Source organism: Salvelinus namaycush, chromosome 30 (assembly GCF_016432855.1).
Source record: "Salvelinus namaycush isolate Seneca chromosome 30, SaNama_1.0, whole genome shotgun sequence".
NCBI lineage: Eukaryota > Metazoa > Chordata > Actinopteri > Salmoniformes > Salmonidae > Salvelinus > Salvelinus namaycush.
In genome coordinates this window covers 7,371,906-7,392,159 of record NC_052336.1, presented here as the reverse complement: position 1 = coordinate 7,392,159, position 20,254 = coordinate 7,371,906, and the positions used below count along the sequence as shown (strand labels likewise).

Below are 20,254 nucleotides of genomic sequence, written 5' to 3'. Positions count from 1 at the left end.
AACAATCTGAGATGGTGGGTGTCGGAGTCCTATTTTTTGAGAGGAATGCATTCAGTTTCACAAATACATGAAAGTGTTGGGAAAGGAAAGGCTGAATGTTTGAGGAGCTAACCCTAAAGACCAAGGCACTCTAACCAGAATTGTTAATTGGTATATTCTGTTTTGTCACAGAATAGAAATGGAAAAGAGTGGCTATAAATGTTTACACATCCTATCTTAGTATTTTAGTTGTTAATAGCTTGCTTTTGATGGTCAATGTCAACTTTAACAAGGAAAATGTGTTTTTAAATAAAGTATGTCTCTCAATTGATATATAAGACAATTAAGTCCCTGTAGCCATGAATGGCCACAGCCGCCTCACAACACAAGTCAGAACCGGATTTTATTCATTTTGCATCCCAAATGGTACCCTATCTCTTATATAGTGCACTTCTTTTGACCAGAGCTCTTCGGGCCCTGATCAAAAGTAGTTCACTATGTAGGGAATAGGGTGCCATTTGGGAAGCAAACATACTGTTGGCAGCCAACTACTCATAGCTGAGGTTCTGAGGGGGCAGAAAACCATCTGTAGGAGATATTTTGGTTTCAAACCTCAGAAAACTGTGTCACATTGCGGAAAGGGTGGATACTAGTAAACAAAGCGACGAGGTCAGCAGGAGAAAGTGAAGAGAGCAAAGTTACGGTTCTAAGACCGTAAGTACAGTACCAGTCAACAGTTTGCATAGGTATTCACTTACTCATTCAAGGGTTTTTCTGTATTTTTACTATTTTCTACATTGTAGAATAACAGTGAAGACATAAAAACTATGAAATAACACATATGGAATCATGTAGTAACCAAAGAAATGTTAAATATATCAAAATATATTTTATATTTGAGATTCTTCAAAGTATCCACCCTATGCCTTGAGGACATCCTTTGCACACTCTTGGCATTCTCTCAACCAGCTTCATGAGGTAGTCACCTGAAATGCATTTCAATTAACAGGTGTGCCTTGTTAAATTGGAATTTCTTTCTTTAAATGCATTTGAGCCAATCAGTTGTGTTGTGACAAGATGGGGGTGGTATACAGAAGATAGCCCTATTTGGTAAAAGACTGAGTCCATATTATGGCAAGAACAACTCAAATAAGCAAAGAGAAACGACAGTCCATATTTGCTTTAAGACATGAAGGTCAGTCAATAGGGAACATTTCAAGAACTTGCAGTTGCAAAAACCATCAAGCGCTATGATGAAACTGGCTCTTATGAGGACCGCCACAGGAAAGGAAGACCCAGAGTTACCTCAGCATCAGAGGATAAGTTCATTAGAGTTACCAGCCTCAGAAATTGCAGCCCAAATAAATGTTTCACAGAGTTCAAGTAACACACATCTCAACATCAACTGTTCAGAGGAGACTGCGTGAATCAGGCCTTCATGGTCGAATTTCTGCAAAGAAACCACTACTAAAGGACACCAATAAGAAGAAGAGACTTGCTTCGGCCAAAAAACATGAGCAATGGACATTAGACCGGTGGAAATCTGTCCTTTTGGTATGATGAGTCCAAATGTGAAATTTTGGTTCCAACCGCCGTGTCTTTGTGAGAAGCAGAGTAGGTGAACAGATTATCTCCGCATGTGTGGTTCCCACCGTGAAGCATGGAGGTGGAGGTGTGGTGGTGCCTGAATTCAAGGCACACTTAACCAGCATGGCTTCCACAGCATTCTGCAGCAATATGCCATCCCATCTGGTTTGCCCTTAGTCCCACTATCATTTATCTTTCAACAGGACAATGACCCAACACACATCCCTGCTGTGTAAGGGCTATTTGACCAAGAAGGAGAGTTATGGAGTGCTGCAGCAGATGACCTGGCCTCCACATCACCTGATCTCAACCCAATTGAGATGGTCTGGGATGAGTTGGACCTCAGAGTGAAGGAAAAGCAACCAACAAGTGCTCAGCATATGTGGGAACTCCATCAAGACTGTTGGAAAAGCATTCCAGGTGAAGCTGGTTGAGAGAATGCCAAGAGTGTGCAAAGCTGTCATCAAGGCAAAGGGTGGCTACTTTGAAGAATCTCAAATATAAAATATATTTTGATTTGCTTAACACTTTTTTTTGGTTACTACGTGATTCCATATGTGTTAGTTCACAGTTTTGATGTCTTCACTATTATTCTACAATATAGAAAAGTCTAGTTAAAGAAAACCCCTTCAATGAGTAGGTGTGTCCAGACTTTTGACTGGTACTGTATAGAATATATGCAGCTCGTACATTGCATAACAGTCTCTCAGGAAATATACACTGTGTACAATGAACACCTACCTTTATGTCACTCCTCAGTACAGAATGTCTATAAAACCAACTTATATCAGCAGAACAATTTATCAGATAAAGCTAATGACAAATACATAGCAAACCAATACAGACGATGGGGCAATTGGGAGGTGACAAAGAACGAACAAGTGTTTTATTTTTTTCCTTTTTCAGACAACAACAAAATCTCAATTTTTTGCAATAAAGTATTATTTTAATTGGCTCTAGAAAAAAAGGTGGGCGAGGAAAGAGGGGGGGTGAAGATTTCAACGCTTCCTGATTGGCTGTGTTTTTTTGTTTCTGCTGGGACTGAAGTGTTTATATAGCCAATCACCGTTGAACTGGCAGTAAGCGTAGTAGTGAGCCTAGCAGTTCATTTCTCTCTTGGTGGAAGCACACAGCGAAGTGACATCGTCCAACCTTTCACCATATTCTGAAACATGGAAGAATCAAGTAGTTGACGTTTACTGAACCTTCTCTTTTGAAGCTTTCTTCCGTCTGATCACCGAGTTCCCAGAGAGCTGACCGGTCCTGGTTTTTTTGACGTTTTTTGCAAGTTTCCTGAACTTTCACTGTCTGACAAGATGAAGTACATTATCGGCATCGGCGGGTGAGTGTCTTGAAATACCGGTAATATAGCCTACTAGGCCGCAGCACGTGGGGCTGGGCGCGTTCCATAGGAATACCGCTTGTCCGTTATCTTTCTGTCATCGTGGCGACTTTACAGCCCTTCCCTTTTCAACAGTATATTTCCATTGTCTAATAAATACCCAAAATGTGGTTCTGACAGCCTCATCGCCCCGGGAGCGAATACCAATATATTTATAACCCCTTCTGTCTGTGGCGAAGAGGTTAGTTTCCGGTTGTGACAATATAATACGTGTGCAGCCGTCATTAAAACGTTGGTGAAACATTGTAACGAAATTCACTACAATAATGTTGCCAGCGTCGGGCGATTTAACATTACAATGTTACCTGCGGCGCTAAAAGAATACAAACGTGTGTAAATCGTTATCTGTCCCTCTGCGTACTAGTTGCCATTCATATGTAATGCCAGCGACGTTGTACAATACAGCGCCCTCCCTTGTGGTGTTTTTACCATATGTGATTGTGTATGTCTTTACAGCGTCACCAACGGGGGAAAGACCACCCTCACCAACAAACTGATCAAGAACCTTCCCAACTGTTGTGTGGTTCATCAGGATGACTTTTTCAAGGTGAGTCTCTTATGAGTGTATTACTATAGCTATTACTGTTGTTGTTATGCTAGTGATAGAGTAAACGCACATTGCACATGGGCTAGATTCGTCAGAGCTTTGAATCTATATGGATGTCATTGCTTGGATAGAAGAACTAGTATTTCCTTCAGTGTGTGTTGGGAGAGAGGCGTGCGGGAGGGTTGGCAGACCCTGAGAGGTGTTCATATGGCAGAATGTTAGAATGTACCTGGGTACATCTCATTCATGTATGTTTCAGCCACAAGATCAGATTGAAGTTGGTGAAGATGGCTTTAAGCAGTATGATGGTAAGACGGGTTCTTTCTGGAAGGGTTGGGGGGGGGGGGGGGGGTGAGTCTGTGTGTGGGTGTGTAACACTACTACTTAATACAATCATCATGCTTCTTAACCTAGAAGGTGGATTTTAGCTGTACATCTCTCCATTTCTCACTCGCTCTCTCCTTTTATATGCCTTTCCATCATCCCTCCAGTCATCACTGCCCTCGACATGGACGCCATGATGAGTACCATCTACGCCTGGCTTGACGACCCGGTGAAGTTTGAAAGGTCGCACGGCGTCAACAACACCTTGGATACCGAGATTCTCCCGGAGTCTGACCACAGGGATGAGGGAACTCACATCCTCATCGTGGAAGGATTCCTGCTTTACACCTACGGGTGAGGACTCTTGTCTCTCTCTCCTTCTTCCTCTCGTCCTGCTCCTCAACTCTGGGTGAGGAGGACAGCATGTGTTTCTGTGTGTCTCTCCTTCTTCCTCTCGTCCTGCTCCTCAACTCTGGGTGAGGAGGACAGCATGTGTTTCTGTGTCTCTCTCCTTCTTCCTCTCGTCCTGCTCCTCAACTCTGGGTGAGGAGGACAGCATGTGTTTCTGTGTCTCTCTCCTTCTTCCTCTCGTCCTGCTCCTCAACTCTGGGTGAGGAGGACAGAATGTGTTTCTGTGTCTCTCTCCTTCTTCCTCTCGTCCTGCTCCTCAACTCTGGGTGAGGAGGACAGAATGTGTTTCTGTGTCTCTCTCCTTCTTCCTCTCGTCCTGCTCCTCAACTCTGGGTGAGGAGGACAGCATGTGTTTCTGTGTCTCTCCTTCTTCCTCTCGTCCTGCTCCTCAACTCTGGGTGAGGAGGACAGAATGTGTTTCTGTGTCTCTCTCCTTCTTCCTCTCGTCCTGCTCCTCAACTCTGGGTGAGGAGGACAGCATGTGTTTCTGTGTCTCTCCTTCTTCCTCTCGTCCTGCTCCTCAACTCTGGGTGAGGAGGACAGAATGTGTTTCTGTGTCTCTCTCCTTCTTCCTCTCGTCCTGCTCCTCAACTCTGGGTGAGGAGGACAGCATGTGTTTCTGTGTCTCTCCTTCTTCCTCTCGTCCTGCTCCTCAACTCTGGGTGAGGAGGACAGCATGTGTTTCTGTCTCTCTCTCCTTCTTCCTCTCGTCCTGCTCCTCAACTCTGGGTGAGGAGGACAGAATGTGTTTCTGTGTCTCTCTCCTTCTTCCTCTCGTCCTGCTCCTCAACTCTGGGTGAGGAGGACAGCATGTGTTTCTGTGTCTCTCCTTCTTCCTCTCGTCCTGCTCCTCAACTCTGGGTGAGGAGGACAGAATGTGTTTCTGTGTCTCTCTCCTTCTTCCTCTCGTCCTGCTCCTCAACTCTGGGTGAGGAGGACAGCATGTGTTTCTGTGTCTCTCCTTCTTCCTCTCGTCCTGCTCCTCAACTCTGGGTGAGGAGGACAGAATGTGTTTCTGTGTCTCTCTCCTTCTTCCTCTCGTCCTGCTCCTCAACTCTGGGTGAGGAGGACAGCATGTGTTTCTGTGTCTCTCCTTCTTCCTCTCGTCCTGCTCCTCAACTCTGGGTGAGGAGGACAGCATGTGTTTCTGTCTCTCTCTCCTTCTTCCTCTCGTCCTGCTCCTCAACTCTGGGTGAGGAGGACAGAATGTGTTTCTGTGTCTCTCTCAGTAGAACATCAGTAGTTCTAGATCTGGTTCATTTAGCAGCTTTGTAGTTATATGTAAAGTATAATATTATAGTAGTAGTAACACCAGTACACTTGGTCAATACTTTGACTATTTCTTCCTGTTTAACTAAGTAACAAGCATGTAAAATGAAAATGAAATGCTTTCACACCTATGAGTGAAAAGCCTGTCTGGAGTGTCTGTTCTCTCCCTAAAACTCTGGATGAGGGGCCGGTACATTCCACACAGGAGTGAGACATACTTTCATATATTTTTCGAAATCTAATATTTCCAATTCTGTTTGTGTTCCTGCAGACCTTTGATCGACGTGCTGAACCAACGCTATTTTATTTCCATTCCATACGAAGTATGCAGAAAGAGGAGGTGGTAAGTTAAACACTGAAACTCAAACACGGATATATCTACCTGAACATCCAGCTTTTGCTGCTTTACTGTTGTGAAGTAACCTTTCAGCTAATCCCAGGTGTGTGTGTCCTGTGTGCAGCTCAAGAAACTACAAGGTACCAGATCCCCCGGGTCTGTTTGATGGTCACGTCTGGCCCATGTACACCAAACACAAGATCATCATGGAAACATCAGGAGTTGATGTTGGTAAGTGTTTGGTTTGTGTATGTGCACAGTATATCCGGGCTCCCATTAAATCATGTGTTTGTGATAAATGTCTAATGCTTCTGTGGGTGTGTGTGTACAAGGCATATCGGTTCTCCTACTTGTGTAATATCTGTTTTCATGTTAATAATTATTTGTGTGGTGTTTACAGTGCAGCTAGATGGAACTAAGTCAAAGGAACAGCTGTACAACGCTGTCTACGAAGACGTCCTGAACAACATCCAGAAGTGTCTGTAAGCAACAAAGGTATGTTTCCTTCCTGTCCCACACTCATTATTGTCCCCCTCATGTCAGCCTCAACCTTGAAAACATCACTACCTGTAAATACTAACAAATAGTTATGTAAATAAACGTATCATTGTGTGAGAGAATTTTGTTGTGTAAAACAACTAATAGTTGTGCGTCTAAATATACTAGGTGTATGTGTTGTATAAATCACAACTAATAGGTTTGTGTTCTGTGTTCTTCCAGGTCAGTCTATCGGCTAAGAGAAGGCTATATCTGCCTGCAGGAGGAGAGGAGAAGGAGAGGTGTGCCTTGCCTTAAACATTTCTACGTCTTTCTGGCCTGCAGCTAGCACCACACTTTCTACCACCTGCTGCTGTCACCGTGGCATTACTCTTTTCTAGTGTAAATTATTCCCTGGCATTATATGCAGGCATGGTTTTATATCCTCCATATTTATTGCTTTGTTACGAGCCACCAGGCAGTCGGTCACAGAGATGACAATAGAACAGTTGAGGGTTGCAGCTCAAAGCACAACACCAATAAACAATCCTCCTGCTAAAACACTACTCTCTGTTGTCTTCTATAACTGTTGGTTTCTACTGTATTATTCAACCTGTTGGCATGAAGTGCATCCCTATACCGTTGAAATGGACCAGGATATGAAGGTTTCCTCCAGTTCTACTGGACATAATGGAGTTTAATCCCATGACTATCGCTCCAACTAGACATCTGACTTTGTTTACTGTGGTATGACTTGTAGTTGTGCTTCCACCCTTCCATTGGCAGTGTGTTTACATCTGTGTCAGACACATCCCCAGCCAGCCAGGGCAGAGCTAACTGCTCCTCGTGGTGTTCCCTTTTCAACACTGTCTTTTCTTAAACGCTGCAACCTGAGGCGGGACACCACTAAACACAGGTCCCCGCGGCAACGCTCGCTATCTAGCCCCCCGGCAACAGTTGGCGCGGGTGATAGCAGGGTGTGATCACGAGACTACCCTGTGACCTTGACAACCAGTAAGATCTGCTTCACTGGAAAATCCACCCTCAAAGTTCATGACACTGCTGCTTTTTTTTTCTCTGAATTTAGCCACACTGTACAGTATGCTTATTTCTACAGAGTTTTGACTTCATAGATAGTAGATTCTAGAACTTCCATGTAACAAACTGAACTCCAGGTAAAGACTGCTACACCACCAGCTCATGTCCTGTTGCTATTGGCTAGTCACGCTGGGTTTGTTTGTTGACATTGCTGTCTCATTGGCAACAAGTAGCTCATTACATTTAGTACATTCTAGACTAAAACATTGTGCTGTCCCAGGATAGCCTATATGTCAAGGTTGTTTTGTTACTCAAGGAACTTCAGCAACTCTTGGATGACAGTTACAACCAACCAAAACTATGGAAGAGTTGTTTTGTTCAACAGATAATGACATAGTAAAATTTTAGATTTTGGCTAGATTTCCATGTGCAACTGTTCAGTGAAGACTACATTGTGTGTTTTTGGATCGAGCCCCAGACCATTAGTCCACTGGCATGTTGTGTACAGCAGATTTAGGCCACACAGCCTGACACCATGATACTCTCGGTCTCTGCTTACTGAATTAAGTCTGGTGGTGGAGAAGCCTGATATTCAAGGCTACATGTACAACGACATGCGATAGAAATGCCACACCTTCAGTCTAGTCAGTTTAGGGAGAAACGGTAGGCTGGAATCCACACTGAATTACTCTGCTTCACTAATGAAACGGGGCAGCTCAGTGTATTCCACCAGGCTATGGAAAGAGAGCAAACTGACCTACGACTGGGAGAGGTCAAATAACTGTTTGTCGAAACCAATCTGCATCCCGAATGGCAGACTATTCCCTATATAGTGCATTACTTTTGACCAGAGCCATATGGCCCTTTCAAAACACATTTCAAGGAAACGATGAATAAGACAAATAGGCCTATAAACTGAAATCTTTTAATCTGTTAAATCAAATATTTTAGACGGTCTGCTATTTGATAAATGAAAAGATTGATATTTGATAAATGAAAATAACTTGAAATTGATGAGAACTAGTGTTAGTAATGCCATAACGATTTCCCCATAGGACTCCTATGATAGGGGTATAGTAGAGGTGCTACATTAAATTATTCAAATGATGCAGTAGAAGTTGCTTACTGTACACATACTTTATATAAGGGGCATATATGTCTTAAATATGTCCTTCATATGCACTCAATGTAAAGCATGTTTTCCCTGTAATGGGAATAAGATGTCAGAAGTATAAGTAATGTTGCAGCGGAAGGAAAAGGCCCTCGCCACCAACCCACATCAGAACCCTGAACCAGACAGAACGTCTTGGGCCATGGGGCGTGAGTCAGCATGCAGGGCGGATCGCTAGGCGAGTTGAGGGGAATTTTCCAGGGAAGTTTTTTTCTCTCTGGTTGTAGAGGCGTGTTATGTAACACGTGCTGAGAAAATAGGACACAGCCCAATATGAGGACAAGCATTGGCCTCTTGCCCACTTTTCAAATGAATAGAGTTCAGCTGTTTGTCTCTCCCATTGAATGTGTCCATACATTATGAGCATGCTTTGTCTCTATACGCACTTTGAGGAAGTAAGGAAATGACATGTACCGTACACACACATACAAACACATAGTCCTGTGCACACACTGTATATGCTCCACACACAAGGTGACACAGCGCAGTGACAAGATCCACACACACATGGCCTCCTTTGACACATTTGAACTTGCTATGTGTGAGTGTATGTTGGATGTGTCACCAGAGTCACCCTGAGCTCATCCAACAACACACACCACAATAACATAACCCCTCATACACTCCCCCACGACACCACAATACAATAACCCAGGTGGGCACAAACACACACATACCCACACACACAATCATAACTCTGTCTCTGTTCCAGGTGCATTCTGCCACATTTACACCATTGTATCAATTATGCCATTACATTCACCTCAAACTGAATTTAATTAAAGTTGCAACCTCTGAAAACAAAACTTGGTCATATCAGGAGAAAGTGGTTATTATATAATAATTAAACATGCTTTAGTTTCTTTGAAATTAATCTCTAACCAATCATCATCAATTGTTTTGAACTATTTGAAATACCAGAAAGCACATAATTTCTCGGTAAATACCAGGAAGTTACCAGCTGAAACGGTGAACTAAGGTAAGGACAGTGTAACCTAACAGTCACTGTGTCTCCTGGCGACCAGACAGAGCGTGTCTGGACAGGCAATGCCTGTCTGATGACATTCAGACAAACAGCTTCAGTGTGTGTTTGTGTGTAATGGATGACAGAGAGCGTGGGACCACTAGGACAGAGAGAGAAACATACTGTCCTGCAGCTGCTGTGAGGGAGCCACTAGCACATGGAAACATCCTCACTTTGTCAGTCTTGGTTTTCTCTCATTGCAATGTAAAGCTGTGGAAGTAGCCTACATGTGCATTGTACTGTATGTGTGTGTGTGCGTATGCGCATGTGTGTGTGTGTGAGCAGTGTAGCGGTAAGCAATCTATCTTGTTGCAATCCTAACCACTCCAGGAATTTCCTAGTGGCTATTTTAGCAGCTCACCGGAGCCACATGATTACGCTTTACAAACCGACCCGGCAGGGGAGAGAATGAACATGGCTACCAGCAAACCGACCCGGCAGGGGAGAGAATGAACATGGCTACCAGCAAACCGACCCGGCAGGGGAGAGAATGAACATGGCTACCAGCAAACCGACCCGGCAGGGGAGAGAATGAACATGGCTACCAGCAAACCGACCCGGCAGGGGAGAGAATGAACATGGCTACCAGCAAACCGACCCGGCAGGGGAGAGAATGAACATGGCTACCAGCAAACCGACCCGGCAGGGGAGAGAATGAACATGGCTACCAGCAAACCGACCCGGCAGGGGAGAGAATGAACATGGCTACCAGCAAACCGACCCGGCAGGGGAGAGAATGAACATGCTACCAGCAAGCTGGATCAAGTGGATCCTGTGTCATTATAAGATCTCACAAGATCAAATGGGGAACGTGTGAATCTGTGATTTAATGATTGAGATAAATGATAAATGAATAAAAGTAATGTTTATCATTTATGATGCAATATCCAGTATGTGTATTAAATGGTGTTACAGTAAAGGTCTTGAAGAAGACGTTACAGAATGTCATAATAACTGAAAAGGCCATATCAACTGTTGGCACAGTTGTAATTTAGCAGCACGTCTACCCGTATCCTGCACACTGAAATGAATGTATCTGTCAACGCCAAGCCTTTCCACCGCAATCTACACTGCTGGGCTCAGTAAAACACACTTCAGATAACACCGTACTTTAAATCCCTAACGCATACATTCACACACACAACCCACCACACGTACCCACACACTCACATTCGTACCCACACACTCACACAACCCACCACACGTACCCACACACTCGCACAACCCACCACATGTACCCACACACTCACACAACCCGCCACACGTACCAACACACTCACATTCGTACCCACACACTCACACAACCCACCACACGTACCCACACACTCGCACAACCCACCACATGTACCCACACACTCACACAACCCGCCACACGTACCCACACACTCACATTCGTACCCACACACTCACACAACCCACCACACGTACCCACACACTCGCACAACCCACCACATGTACCCACACACTCACACAACCCGCCACACGTACCCACACACTCACATTCGTACCCATACACTCACACAACCCACCACACGTACCCACACACTCACATTCGTACCCATACACTCACACAACCCACCACACGTACCCACACACTCACATTCGTACCCATACACTCACACAACCCACCACACGTACCCACACACTCACATTCGTACCCATACACTCACACAACCCACCACTCATACAGTATCCGGTACACTCCCACAACCCCCTACTCGTACCCCAGCATGACGTAACTTTAAAACGAGGTGGAAACGTTCTAGGTCAAAGAGAAGACATCACAGATAAAGAGGCCGTTCCTGTTACCGCACAATCTTCTGGAGATACATTAGAATAAGGCTCTCTGTGTATATGAGATAGAATACACTGCGTGAGAGCGTCAGATAAGCAGTTATGGAAGAAGTGGTGCTCCTCTTTGGATTTTTTTTTATATAATTACAGCGCTGAGGGGCTGGCTGCCACAGAATGCCCCGGACTACAAACTGCTCTGCACCTCTCTCTCATTCCCTTAGTCTCTTTCTTTTTCTCTCTCTGCCACTCTGTCTCCTTACCTCTACAATCATAGAAAATAAGGTGCTATCTAGAACCTTAAACGGTTCTTCGGCTGTCCCCATAGTAGAACCCTTTGAAGAACCCTTTTTGGCTCCAGGTAGAACCATTTTGGGTTCCATGTAAAACCTTTTCCACAGAGGGTTCTACATGGAACCCAAAAGAGTTCTATGTGGAACAAAAAAGGGTTCTACTTGGAACCAAAAATCGTAGTGCAAAGAGTATACCTTCCCCCCCCCGTTGTCTAGTCCACTCTATACAGATCAACCATAACCCCTGGGCTGGCTGTGGAGACCTGGAGTTATCTCAACCACACTGACCACTAACGGCCCAAGAGGTAGACATAGTGGATGTCACTCTCTCTCCTGTCTTTCCTTCACCACCTCTCCACTTTCTCTGTCTCTGCTCTCTATGTCTCTCTCTGTCTCTACCTCCCACACTCTCTCTCCTCTACCTCCCCTCTCTCTTCTCTTCACTCCCTCCCACTCTCCCCTGTCTGTTCTGAGGTAAGCAGCAGGATAAGCAGTAGTCAGTCTGTGGTCATCTCAGAAAGAGAATAAACAAGAATATAAATTCTAGTGGAGACTGGTGGCTAACTCTGCTCTACTGTTAAAGATTTGTTTTAGACCGGAGAGTATCTACCCATATATTCACGTGCATGCATATCATATACTTATATGTACACACACACACACACACACACACACACACACACACACACACACACACACACACACACACACACACACACACACACACACACACACACACACACACACACACACACACACACACTAGAAAGACGTCTGTCTGAAAAAATAAACTCTCTGATTCTCCCACAGTACACAGTCAACATTCTCCCTCTCTCTCTCCTTCTCTCTTTTTCTCCCTCTCTCTCTCCTTCTCTGTTACCCAACGTAGGGCAATAACAAGGGCAGGACACATTGGTTTAATCAAATCATCCTTTCCCTCCACCACAGTAACCCATCTCTTCAATGCGTCTCTCTCTCTGTGCGTAGGGCACATTGCATATTTACCAGCAGCCGATCCCATCCCACTGAAACCAGGGTGATTTATAAAATCTGCTGTTTCTAATGGGCTTTTTACTGAAGCCTTGTTTTGAGGACTCATAGAAGTTATTTTTGTGGGAAACAAAAAAAAGAGCTTAAAATGAAGGCCGATACAGCATGAGGGCTAGAGAGAATTAACGCAGTACTAACTAATCCAGCTAACCAAACACTAACTGCAACCACAGGCCAAGTCGAGGGTAAACCCAGCACTTGGCTAGCCAACCCAGGGCTGATATAGTAAAGGGTTAACCCAGAGTCTGGGTTGGTGGTAAAAGTCTATACCTCCTGGGGTTCACCATAGTCTGTGTTTGTGTATTGCTATTGAGATGTGAAACATACCAGGGCAGTAATTACACAGACAGGGACAACAACAACAAGATTGTTTATCACTGAGAAGAGAAGGCCTTTAGCCGAGAGAAGACAACAACTATGTAGGGAATAGGTTGCCATTTTGAGATGCAGACAACCCTTCACCTCTATAACAACACACCTCATTCACTTTTCAATGAGGAAAATTAGAATTACAGTTTCAGTTTACTTCCTAAATTGACTCAAATTAAATGGAATCTGACTTCTCCTCTTACAGTGAAGAGATATATAGTATACTGTATGAGCTTTCTAAGGGCACATTGACTGAAACATCTTTTTAACATTTGAAAAACATATTCCTCTCCATCTGTTGGGTCAGCCTGGGCAACTCAACTACCCACATTCCCCTTGTGCCCGTCTGGCCTGGTCATGGTTATATAAGACCATGCAGGCATTGGATGGGAGGAAAACTAGCCTCACTGTGGGGCTGCATCTCAAATCTCCCTATTCCCTAAATAGTGCATTACTTTTAACCAGGGCCCATGGAGTAGTGCCCAAAGACCCTGGCCGTGACCCCACTCATCCAGGGTGTCTCCGAGGGTGATGGGATATACAAAAACACTTTTATAATTCACACATGCATTTAATACACACGAGTACATGTGTGAAATAGGACAAAAATAAACACCCACCAAAGAAGAAATAGGGTGCCATTTGGGATGCAGACTGACTCTGTCCTGCCCTGTTCTGGTCTCTGGTCAAAACACCAGCAGAACCAGACATGTTTTCCAGATCCACCACACCACTATACCCACTATCCCAGGCATTGTCTCATCTCTGCCCTGGTCAAAACACACCAGCCTGGGAGGAGAGCTAGCCTCCCTCTCTCAGCCCTGCTCTGCCCTGGTCAAAACACACCAGCCTGGGAGGAGAGCTAGCCTCCCTCTCTCAGCCCTGCTCTGCCCTGGTCAAAACACACCAGCCTGGGAGGAGAGCTAGCCTCCCTCTCTCAGCCCTGCTCTGCCCTGGTCAAAACACACCAGCCTGGGAGGAGAGCTAGCCTCCCTCTCTCAGCCCTGCTCTGCCCTGGTCAAAACACACCAGCCTGGGAGGAAAGCTAGCCTCCCTCTCTCAGCCCTGCTCTGCTCTGGTGAAGACACACAAGCCTGGGATGGAAGGAAAACTCTCCTCACTCCGCTCTGGTCAAAACACAAGGAGAAAAGTTTTCCAGCTGCCTCTGGTAGCCATATCCTGTTTAGGTGGTCCGTCCAGTGTGGGGTGGGGTGGGGTCGGGTGGTGTGTGATGTGAGGCCCAGTGCTGAGTCGGACCGAGACGCAGCTTCCTACTCCTCACCATCCTGAATCACGGTTTACTCAGACACACACACACACACAGATGGATACAGTACACCACAATCCACAGCTGTGTGTCTGTGGAGACGGTTGCAGCTGTGGCTACAGAGGAGAGGTTTGTTTTTCCTCCCGACGGACAAAATTCTAAATACAGAGACAAGAACCATGGCAGGAGAGGATGAGATGAGGGGGACAGGAGGGAAGGAGGAAAGAAGGGAAGGAGGAGAGGTGATGAAATAAGAGGGAGGAGATGTGAGGTGAGGAAAAGAGGAGAAGAGGAGAGAAGGGAGGAGAGGTGAGGAGGAGATAAGGGTAGATGGGAGGAAAGGAAAGGAGGACAGAAGGAGAAATAAGACAAAGGGTTAGGAGAGCAGGAGAAGAGCAGAGGAGGAGGGTGGAAGGAGAAGAGGAGGACATGAGGTGGAGAGGAAAGGAGGACCACAGATGAGACCACAACCTTAGAAACCACCGCTGCCCCCAGGGGCTGCTTGGTCCCTCAACACTCCCCACCCCAACCAGGGGCTGTCTGGTCCCTCAACACTCTCCACCCCAACCTGGGGCTGTCTGGTCCCTCAACACTCCCCACCCCAACCAGGGGCTGTCTGGTCCCTCAACACTCCCCACCCCAACCAGGGGCTGTCTGGTCCCTCAACACTCTCCACCCCAACCTGGGGCTGTCTGGTCCCTCAACACTCTCCACCCCAACCTGGGGCTGTCTGGTCCCTCAACACTCCCCACCCCAACCAGGGGCTGTCTGGTCCCTCAACACTACCCATCCCAACCAGGGGCTGTCTGGTCCCGCAACACTCTCCACCCCAATCTGGGGCTGTCTGGTCCCTCAACACTCCCCACCTCAACCAGGGGCTGTCTGGTCCCTCAACACTCTACACCCCAACCAGGGGCTGTCTGGTCCCTCAACACTCCCCAGCCAGGGGCTGTCAAGGCCCCTCAACAATCCCCACCCCAATCTGGGGCTGTCTGGTCCCTCAACACTCCCCACCCCAACCTGGGGCTGTCTGGTCCCTCAGCACTCCCCACCCCAACCAGGGGCTGTCTGGTCCCTCAACACTCCCCACCCCAACCAGGGGCTGTCTGGTCCCTCAACACTCTCCACCCCAACCTGGGGCTGTCTGGTCCCTCAACACTCTCCACCCCAACCTGGGGCTGTCTGGTCCCTCAACACTCCCCACCCCAACCAGGGGCTGTCTGGTCCCTCAACACTACCCATCCCAACCAGGGGCTGTCTGGTCCCACAACACTCTCCACCCCAATCTGGGGCTGTCTGGTCCCTCAACACTCCCCACCCCAACCAGGGGCTGTCTGGTCCCTCAACACTCTCCACCCCAACCAGGGGCTGTCTGGTCCCTCAACACTCCCCAACCAGGGGCTGTCAAGGCCCCTCAACAATCCCCACCCCAATCTGGGGCTGTCTGGTCCCTCAACACTCCCCACCCCAACCAGGGGCTGTCTGGTCCCTCAACACTCCCCATCCCAACCTGGGGCTGTCTGGTCCCTCAACACTCCCCACCCCAACCTGGGGCTGTCTGGTCCCTCAACACTCCCCATCCCAACCTGGGGCTGTCTGGTCCCTCAACACTCCCCACCCCAACCTGGGGCTGTCTGGTCCCTCAACACTCCCCACCCCAACCTGGGGCTGTCTGGTCCCTCAACACTCCCCACCCCAACCTGGGGCTGTCTGGTCCCTCAACACTCCCCACCCCAACCAGGGGCTGTCTGGTCCCTCAACACTCCCCATCCCAACCTGGGGCTGTCTGGTCCCTCAACACTCCCCACCCCAACCTGGGGCTGTCTGGTCCCTCAACACTCCCCACCCCAACCTGGGGCTGTCTGGTCCCTCAACACTCCCCACCCCAACCTGGGGCTGTCTGGTCCCTCAACACTCCCCACCCCAACCTGGGGCTGTCTGGTCCCTCAACACACCCCAACCAACTGTTCAACCAAACACACAGACCAGGTGTCCTGGTTAATAAGACAAAAACAACATCCTTCTTGTGTTACAGACTCTAAATTGCAATATGCAGTTTAGTTTATTATGCAATAAACAACAGCATCTAAAGGATGTGGAACAGACAGAAACTCAACTGTTAAAAGTTGTAAGTAAACAGTTTATATTTACTAGCACATACAAACTCTCATTATCTTAGTTTAGGAATAATGTTGTTGTTGTTGTCTTACCACGGAAAACTGGATACCCATTTGGATTGAATAGTGCCCAAAGTGTGATCTCAGTCAGTGTAGTTCCTGCCCCAGACAGAGGGGGCGGTGGGGAGGAGGAGCAGGGACGGTTTTGTAGGCGTTTCCTGTCATAGACGTAAAAAGAAGACGTAATAAAAGTGAGACGTAAAAATAGCTTTTTATGTGTGCGGCTGCAGGAGGTGCGGTCGACACGAGGGTGTCTTGAGGTGGCCAGGAATTGAACCTTGTTTTTTTCAACAAAGTCTACCATAATTTTCTCAAGTCGCCAGTCTCTAATATTAGCTCCTCTGTCTGGAAGTAACAAATGGTATAATACAAACTGTTCCCAGGTCATTTCAGTGTCATAAGTAATGCCTGGAAAAACCCAGATCATGGTAATAGATACTAGATACATAGGGGTGAATAATAACTTTTAAGTCGATTTTTTACTTAGTCATGCAATGATGTCAATGGGCCATCAAGTGAAAATTTGACTTCAGTGGAAGTTAGGATTTGCCCCAATGTTAGATACATCTCTGTACATCATGAAGAAGTGATATATACGTGTTGAATTTTCAGCTCCATACGAAGCTGAGGAATCATCTACTGTTAGCAGAGGAACTTCAGGAGGGGCAGACTGCTGTTGGCTACTAAAATGGCAATAAAAAAGAAAATAGCTTATATCAATCAATGGGATGGGGGTAACTACAACTTACTGTCAAAGAGAACTACAGATCCTCCAACTTGAAGTTGGAAGTCACCCCATACACTGACCTAGGGTCTGTTTTGTGTTTTAACCCTAAAGGGAAAACGACATGGGAAAAGGACAGAATGAGAGATAACTGGTCCTAGAACTGTGACTAAGGGCAACTTGAACATAACCCTTGTGTCTGACACGGCAGACGTTGTCAGAGCTGAATGCCTTCTTACTAAGAGGTGTCTGCTGCCATCTAGTGGACTGTGTTCAGATAACAGCTGTAACAACCATCAGAACACTAGTCTGTATCACACCTTTTACAATACACGTTCACACACTCGTACAGACCACTCACACACACGCTCTCATTCTTTGTTTCAGAGATTTTATTTTTCATTCCAAATGATTTCCTAAGAATTTAAATTTTACATCAGGGACTGCATCATCAGGGACTGCATCATCAGGGACTGCATCATCAGGGGCTGCATCATCAGGGACTGTATCATCAGGGGCTGCATCATCAGGGACTGCATCATCAGGGACTGCATCATCAGGGACTGCATCATCAGGGGCTGCATCATGAAGCTCCAAGTGACAAAGCATCAATTATCTTCATTACAAAGTTTATCAGAGAGAGGGGAGAGAGAGGGAGAGAGAGAGAGAGAAAGAGAGAAAGAGAGAGAGAAACAGAGAGAGAGAGAGAAAGAGAGATAGAGACAGGGGCAGGGAGATAGAGATAGAGAGGGGGTAATAAGTATAACAAACATGTTAATTTTAGTTAACCAGAATGTGATGATAGGTTACATTCACTAACCTGGCTGTGCCTGATGCTATGTTGGGGTGACACCATGTGGGACATGATACTAACACAGATACACTGAGTATACAAAACATTAAGAACAAATGCTCTTTCCATGACGTAGACTGACCAGGTGAATCCAGGTGAAAGCTATGATCCCTTATTGATGTCACCTGTTAAATCCACTTTAAATCAGTGTAGATGAAGGGGCGGAGACAGTTTAAAGAATGATTTTTAAGCCTTGCGACAATTGAGACATGGTTTGTGTGTGTGCCATTCAGAGGGTGAATGGGCAAGACAAAATATTTAAGTGCCTTTGAACGGGGTGTGGTAGTAGGTGCCAGGCGTACCGGTTTGTGTCAAGAACTGCAACGCTGCTGGGATTTTCATGCTAAACAGTTTCCTGTATGTATCAAGAATGTTCTACCACCCAAAGGACATCCAGGCAACTTGACACAACTGTTGGAAGTATTGAAGTCAATATAGGCCAGCATCCCTGCGGAACGCTTCCGACACCTTGTAGAGTCCAAGCCGAGACGAATTGAGGCTGTTCTGAGGGCAAAGGGGGATGGTGCAAATCAATATTAGGAAGATGTTCCTAATGCTTTGTACACTCAGCGTATGTCAACTGTATTCACAAAAACATCCAAGCCCTCAAGTGCTTTCAAATGGTGCATATATTCATAGCTGTTGAAAATGTCCAGTTACAAACAAGTCATAGATGGAGAGAGGATGTGTCCCAAATAGCACCCTATTCCCTATATAGTGCGCTACTTTTGACCAGAGCCCAGTGGGTCCTGTTGTACACTACATAGATAATAGGATGCCATTGTAATGGGGACAACAAGTGTATATTGTTTTAATTAATTTGTGTTTTCAGTAAACATTTGGCAACAATATGTAGTTTACTTATTAGTCAATAATCCTTTGATTGAAATCCAAAGTTGCACACCCATCGGTTTTGTTGGTCACAACCCACCTGTCTATACTTATGTATATTTGTCTGTGATGCTTGTTGAGTAGGCTAACAGAGTCCTAACAGAATAGTGTGCTAGGGACATACAGTAAGCTAATAGAGGCCTAACAGAATAGTGTGCTAGGGACATACAGTAAGCTAACAGAGTCCTAACAGAATATTGTGCTAGGGACATACAGTAAGCTAACAGAGGCCTAACATAATATTATTAATTCCCCGTAGGTTCTAACCTCTGTTTTGACACAAAATAATGAGTATGGAAACAGCTTCCTTATGATGGGGATTGATCCATCCCCACCAGCAGAGCATCTCACCACCAGCACCAGACAGGAAAAGTGGAAGTTTACCTCTGCATTGGTGGGTCTGTTGCGTTGGGTGATGTTTCAATGTAATAAGGTGATGTTGATATCTCTAAAGAAGTGGCTTGTTTTTATACACATCTCACTAGGTTCATTCTGCTGTATTTTACAGTTCTCTCTTTCAGGTCCGGCGCTGTAACTGCACTGTGGGATTTTCAACTTGTAATTAAGTACTGTATGTCAACTTAAAAAGTGTCTCCATCACAAGTGTTGTTATTTTCTTTGCATTTGTGTTAAACATTTGTATGGAAAATATTGGTAAATATTAGTCATACAGTGATGAATTAGTCTTTGATTCTGGCATCAGCAATGTCCTAAACTGTGTTCAGGTCTTTCATTGTGATAAGAACCCCAGACTGTACCTTTCATGCATCAGATGAATTAGACCAGATCAGTGTGAGACCCCACCCCCTCTAACGGGCTGAAGATATCCACTACAGCCCTGTCCCTCACAGCTGCTAGCCTGAGCCTGCACTCAGCAACCTGGATACAGCATCTGAGCTATTGACTGCCCTTCTTGCAGGAGTGCTGCAAGTGTTCTGAGACTTTGCACATGGAGCAGGCATCTAATCTAAATTTCCCTCAAGCTGCTGGTGCTTTGGTAAAAACGGACGAGGCAGAATGGAGAGCAAAGGATGGTTGCGGAAGCTCAGGTTGTCCGGGTAGGGAAATCAGACTTCCCCTGGACATTGATATCGGGACAACACAAAGGCCACTCTGACACCCATATGTTTCATTTGTGCTGTTGTGAGTTCTGAACTGCAAACTAATGTAATATGAATTGAAGAGGTGCTTGGTTGAATGCCGGGAGGGAGGTGGGAGTCAACCCAGCCTGTAATTGATTTGGGATTGCAACAATTGTTTATTTGGAATGGCA

The 20,254-nt window shown here is 45.9% G+C and overlaps 1 protein-coding gene and 1 long non-coding RNA gene across 5 annotated transcripts in view; one reads left to right on the top strand and one right to left on the bottom strand.

The window, feature by feature from the left end:
- Positions 1-16,568, bottom strand: part of LOC120024725 — a 29,560-nt gene extending 12,992 nt beyond the window's left edge. Inside the window, exon 1 of one of the 2 annotated variants that reach the window (XR_005472937.1) lies at positions 16,547-16,568. This is a non-coding gene — a long non-coding RNA (uncharacterized LOC120024725). Of the gene's footprint in view, positions 1-2,307; positions 2,328-16,546 lie in introns of those variants that run through there. The other variant, XR_005472938.1, reaches the window with a different exon arrangement.
- On the top strand, positions 2,636-6,899 carry mibp2 (muscle-specific beta 1 integrin binding protein 2). 3 transcript variants are annotated; one of them, XM_038968992.1, is made up of 8 exons: positions 2,636-2,908; positions 3,425-3,515; positions 3,775-3,823; positions 4,007-4,193; positions 5,791-5,859; positions 5,981-6,087; positions 6,257-6,351; positions 6,577-6,899. In XM_038968992.1, the coding sequence occupies exons 1-7, from the start codon at positions 2,883-2,885 to the stop codon at positions 6,340-6,342; spliced, it is 615 nt and encodes a 204-aa protein (XP_038824920.1). In that variant the 5' UTR covers positions 2,636-2,882; the 3' UTR covers positions 6,343-6,351; positions 6,577-6,899. The 3 variants fall into 3 exon arrangements, with proteins under 3 accessions (XP_038824920.1, XP_038824919.1, XP_038824921.1); XM_038968991.1 differs by having other exon boundaries at positions 2,638-2,908; positions 5,791-5,862; XM_038968993.1 differs by lacking the exons at positions 2,636-2,908; positions 3,775-3,823 and having other exon boundaries at positions 3,423-3,515; positions 5,791-5,862.
- Positions 16,569-20,254: the final 3,686 nt, after the last annotated feature.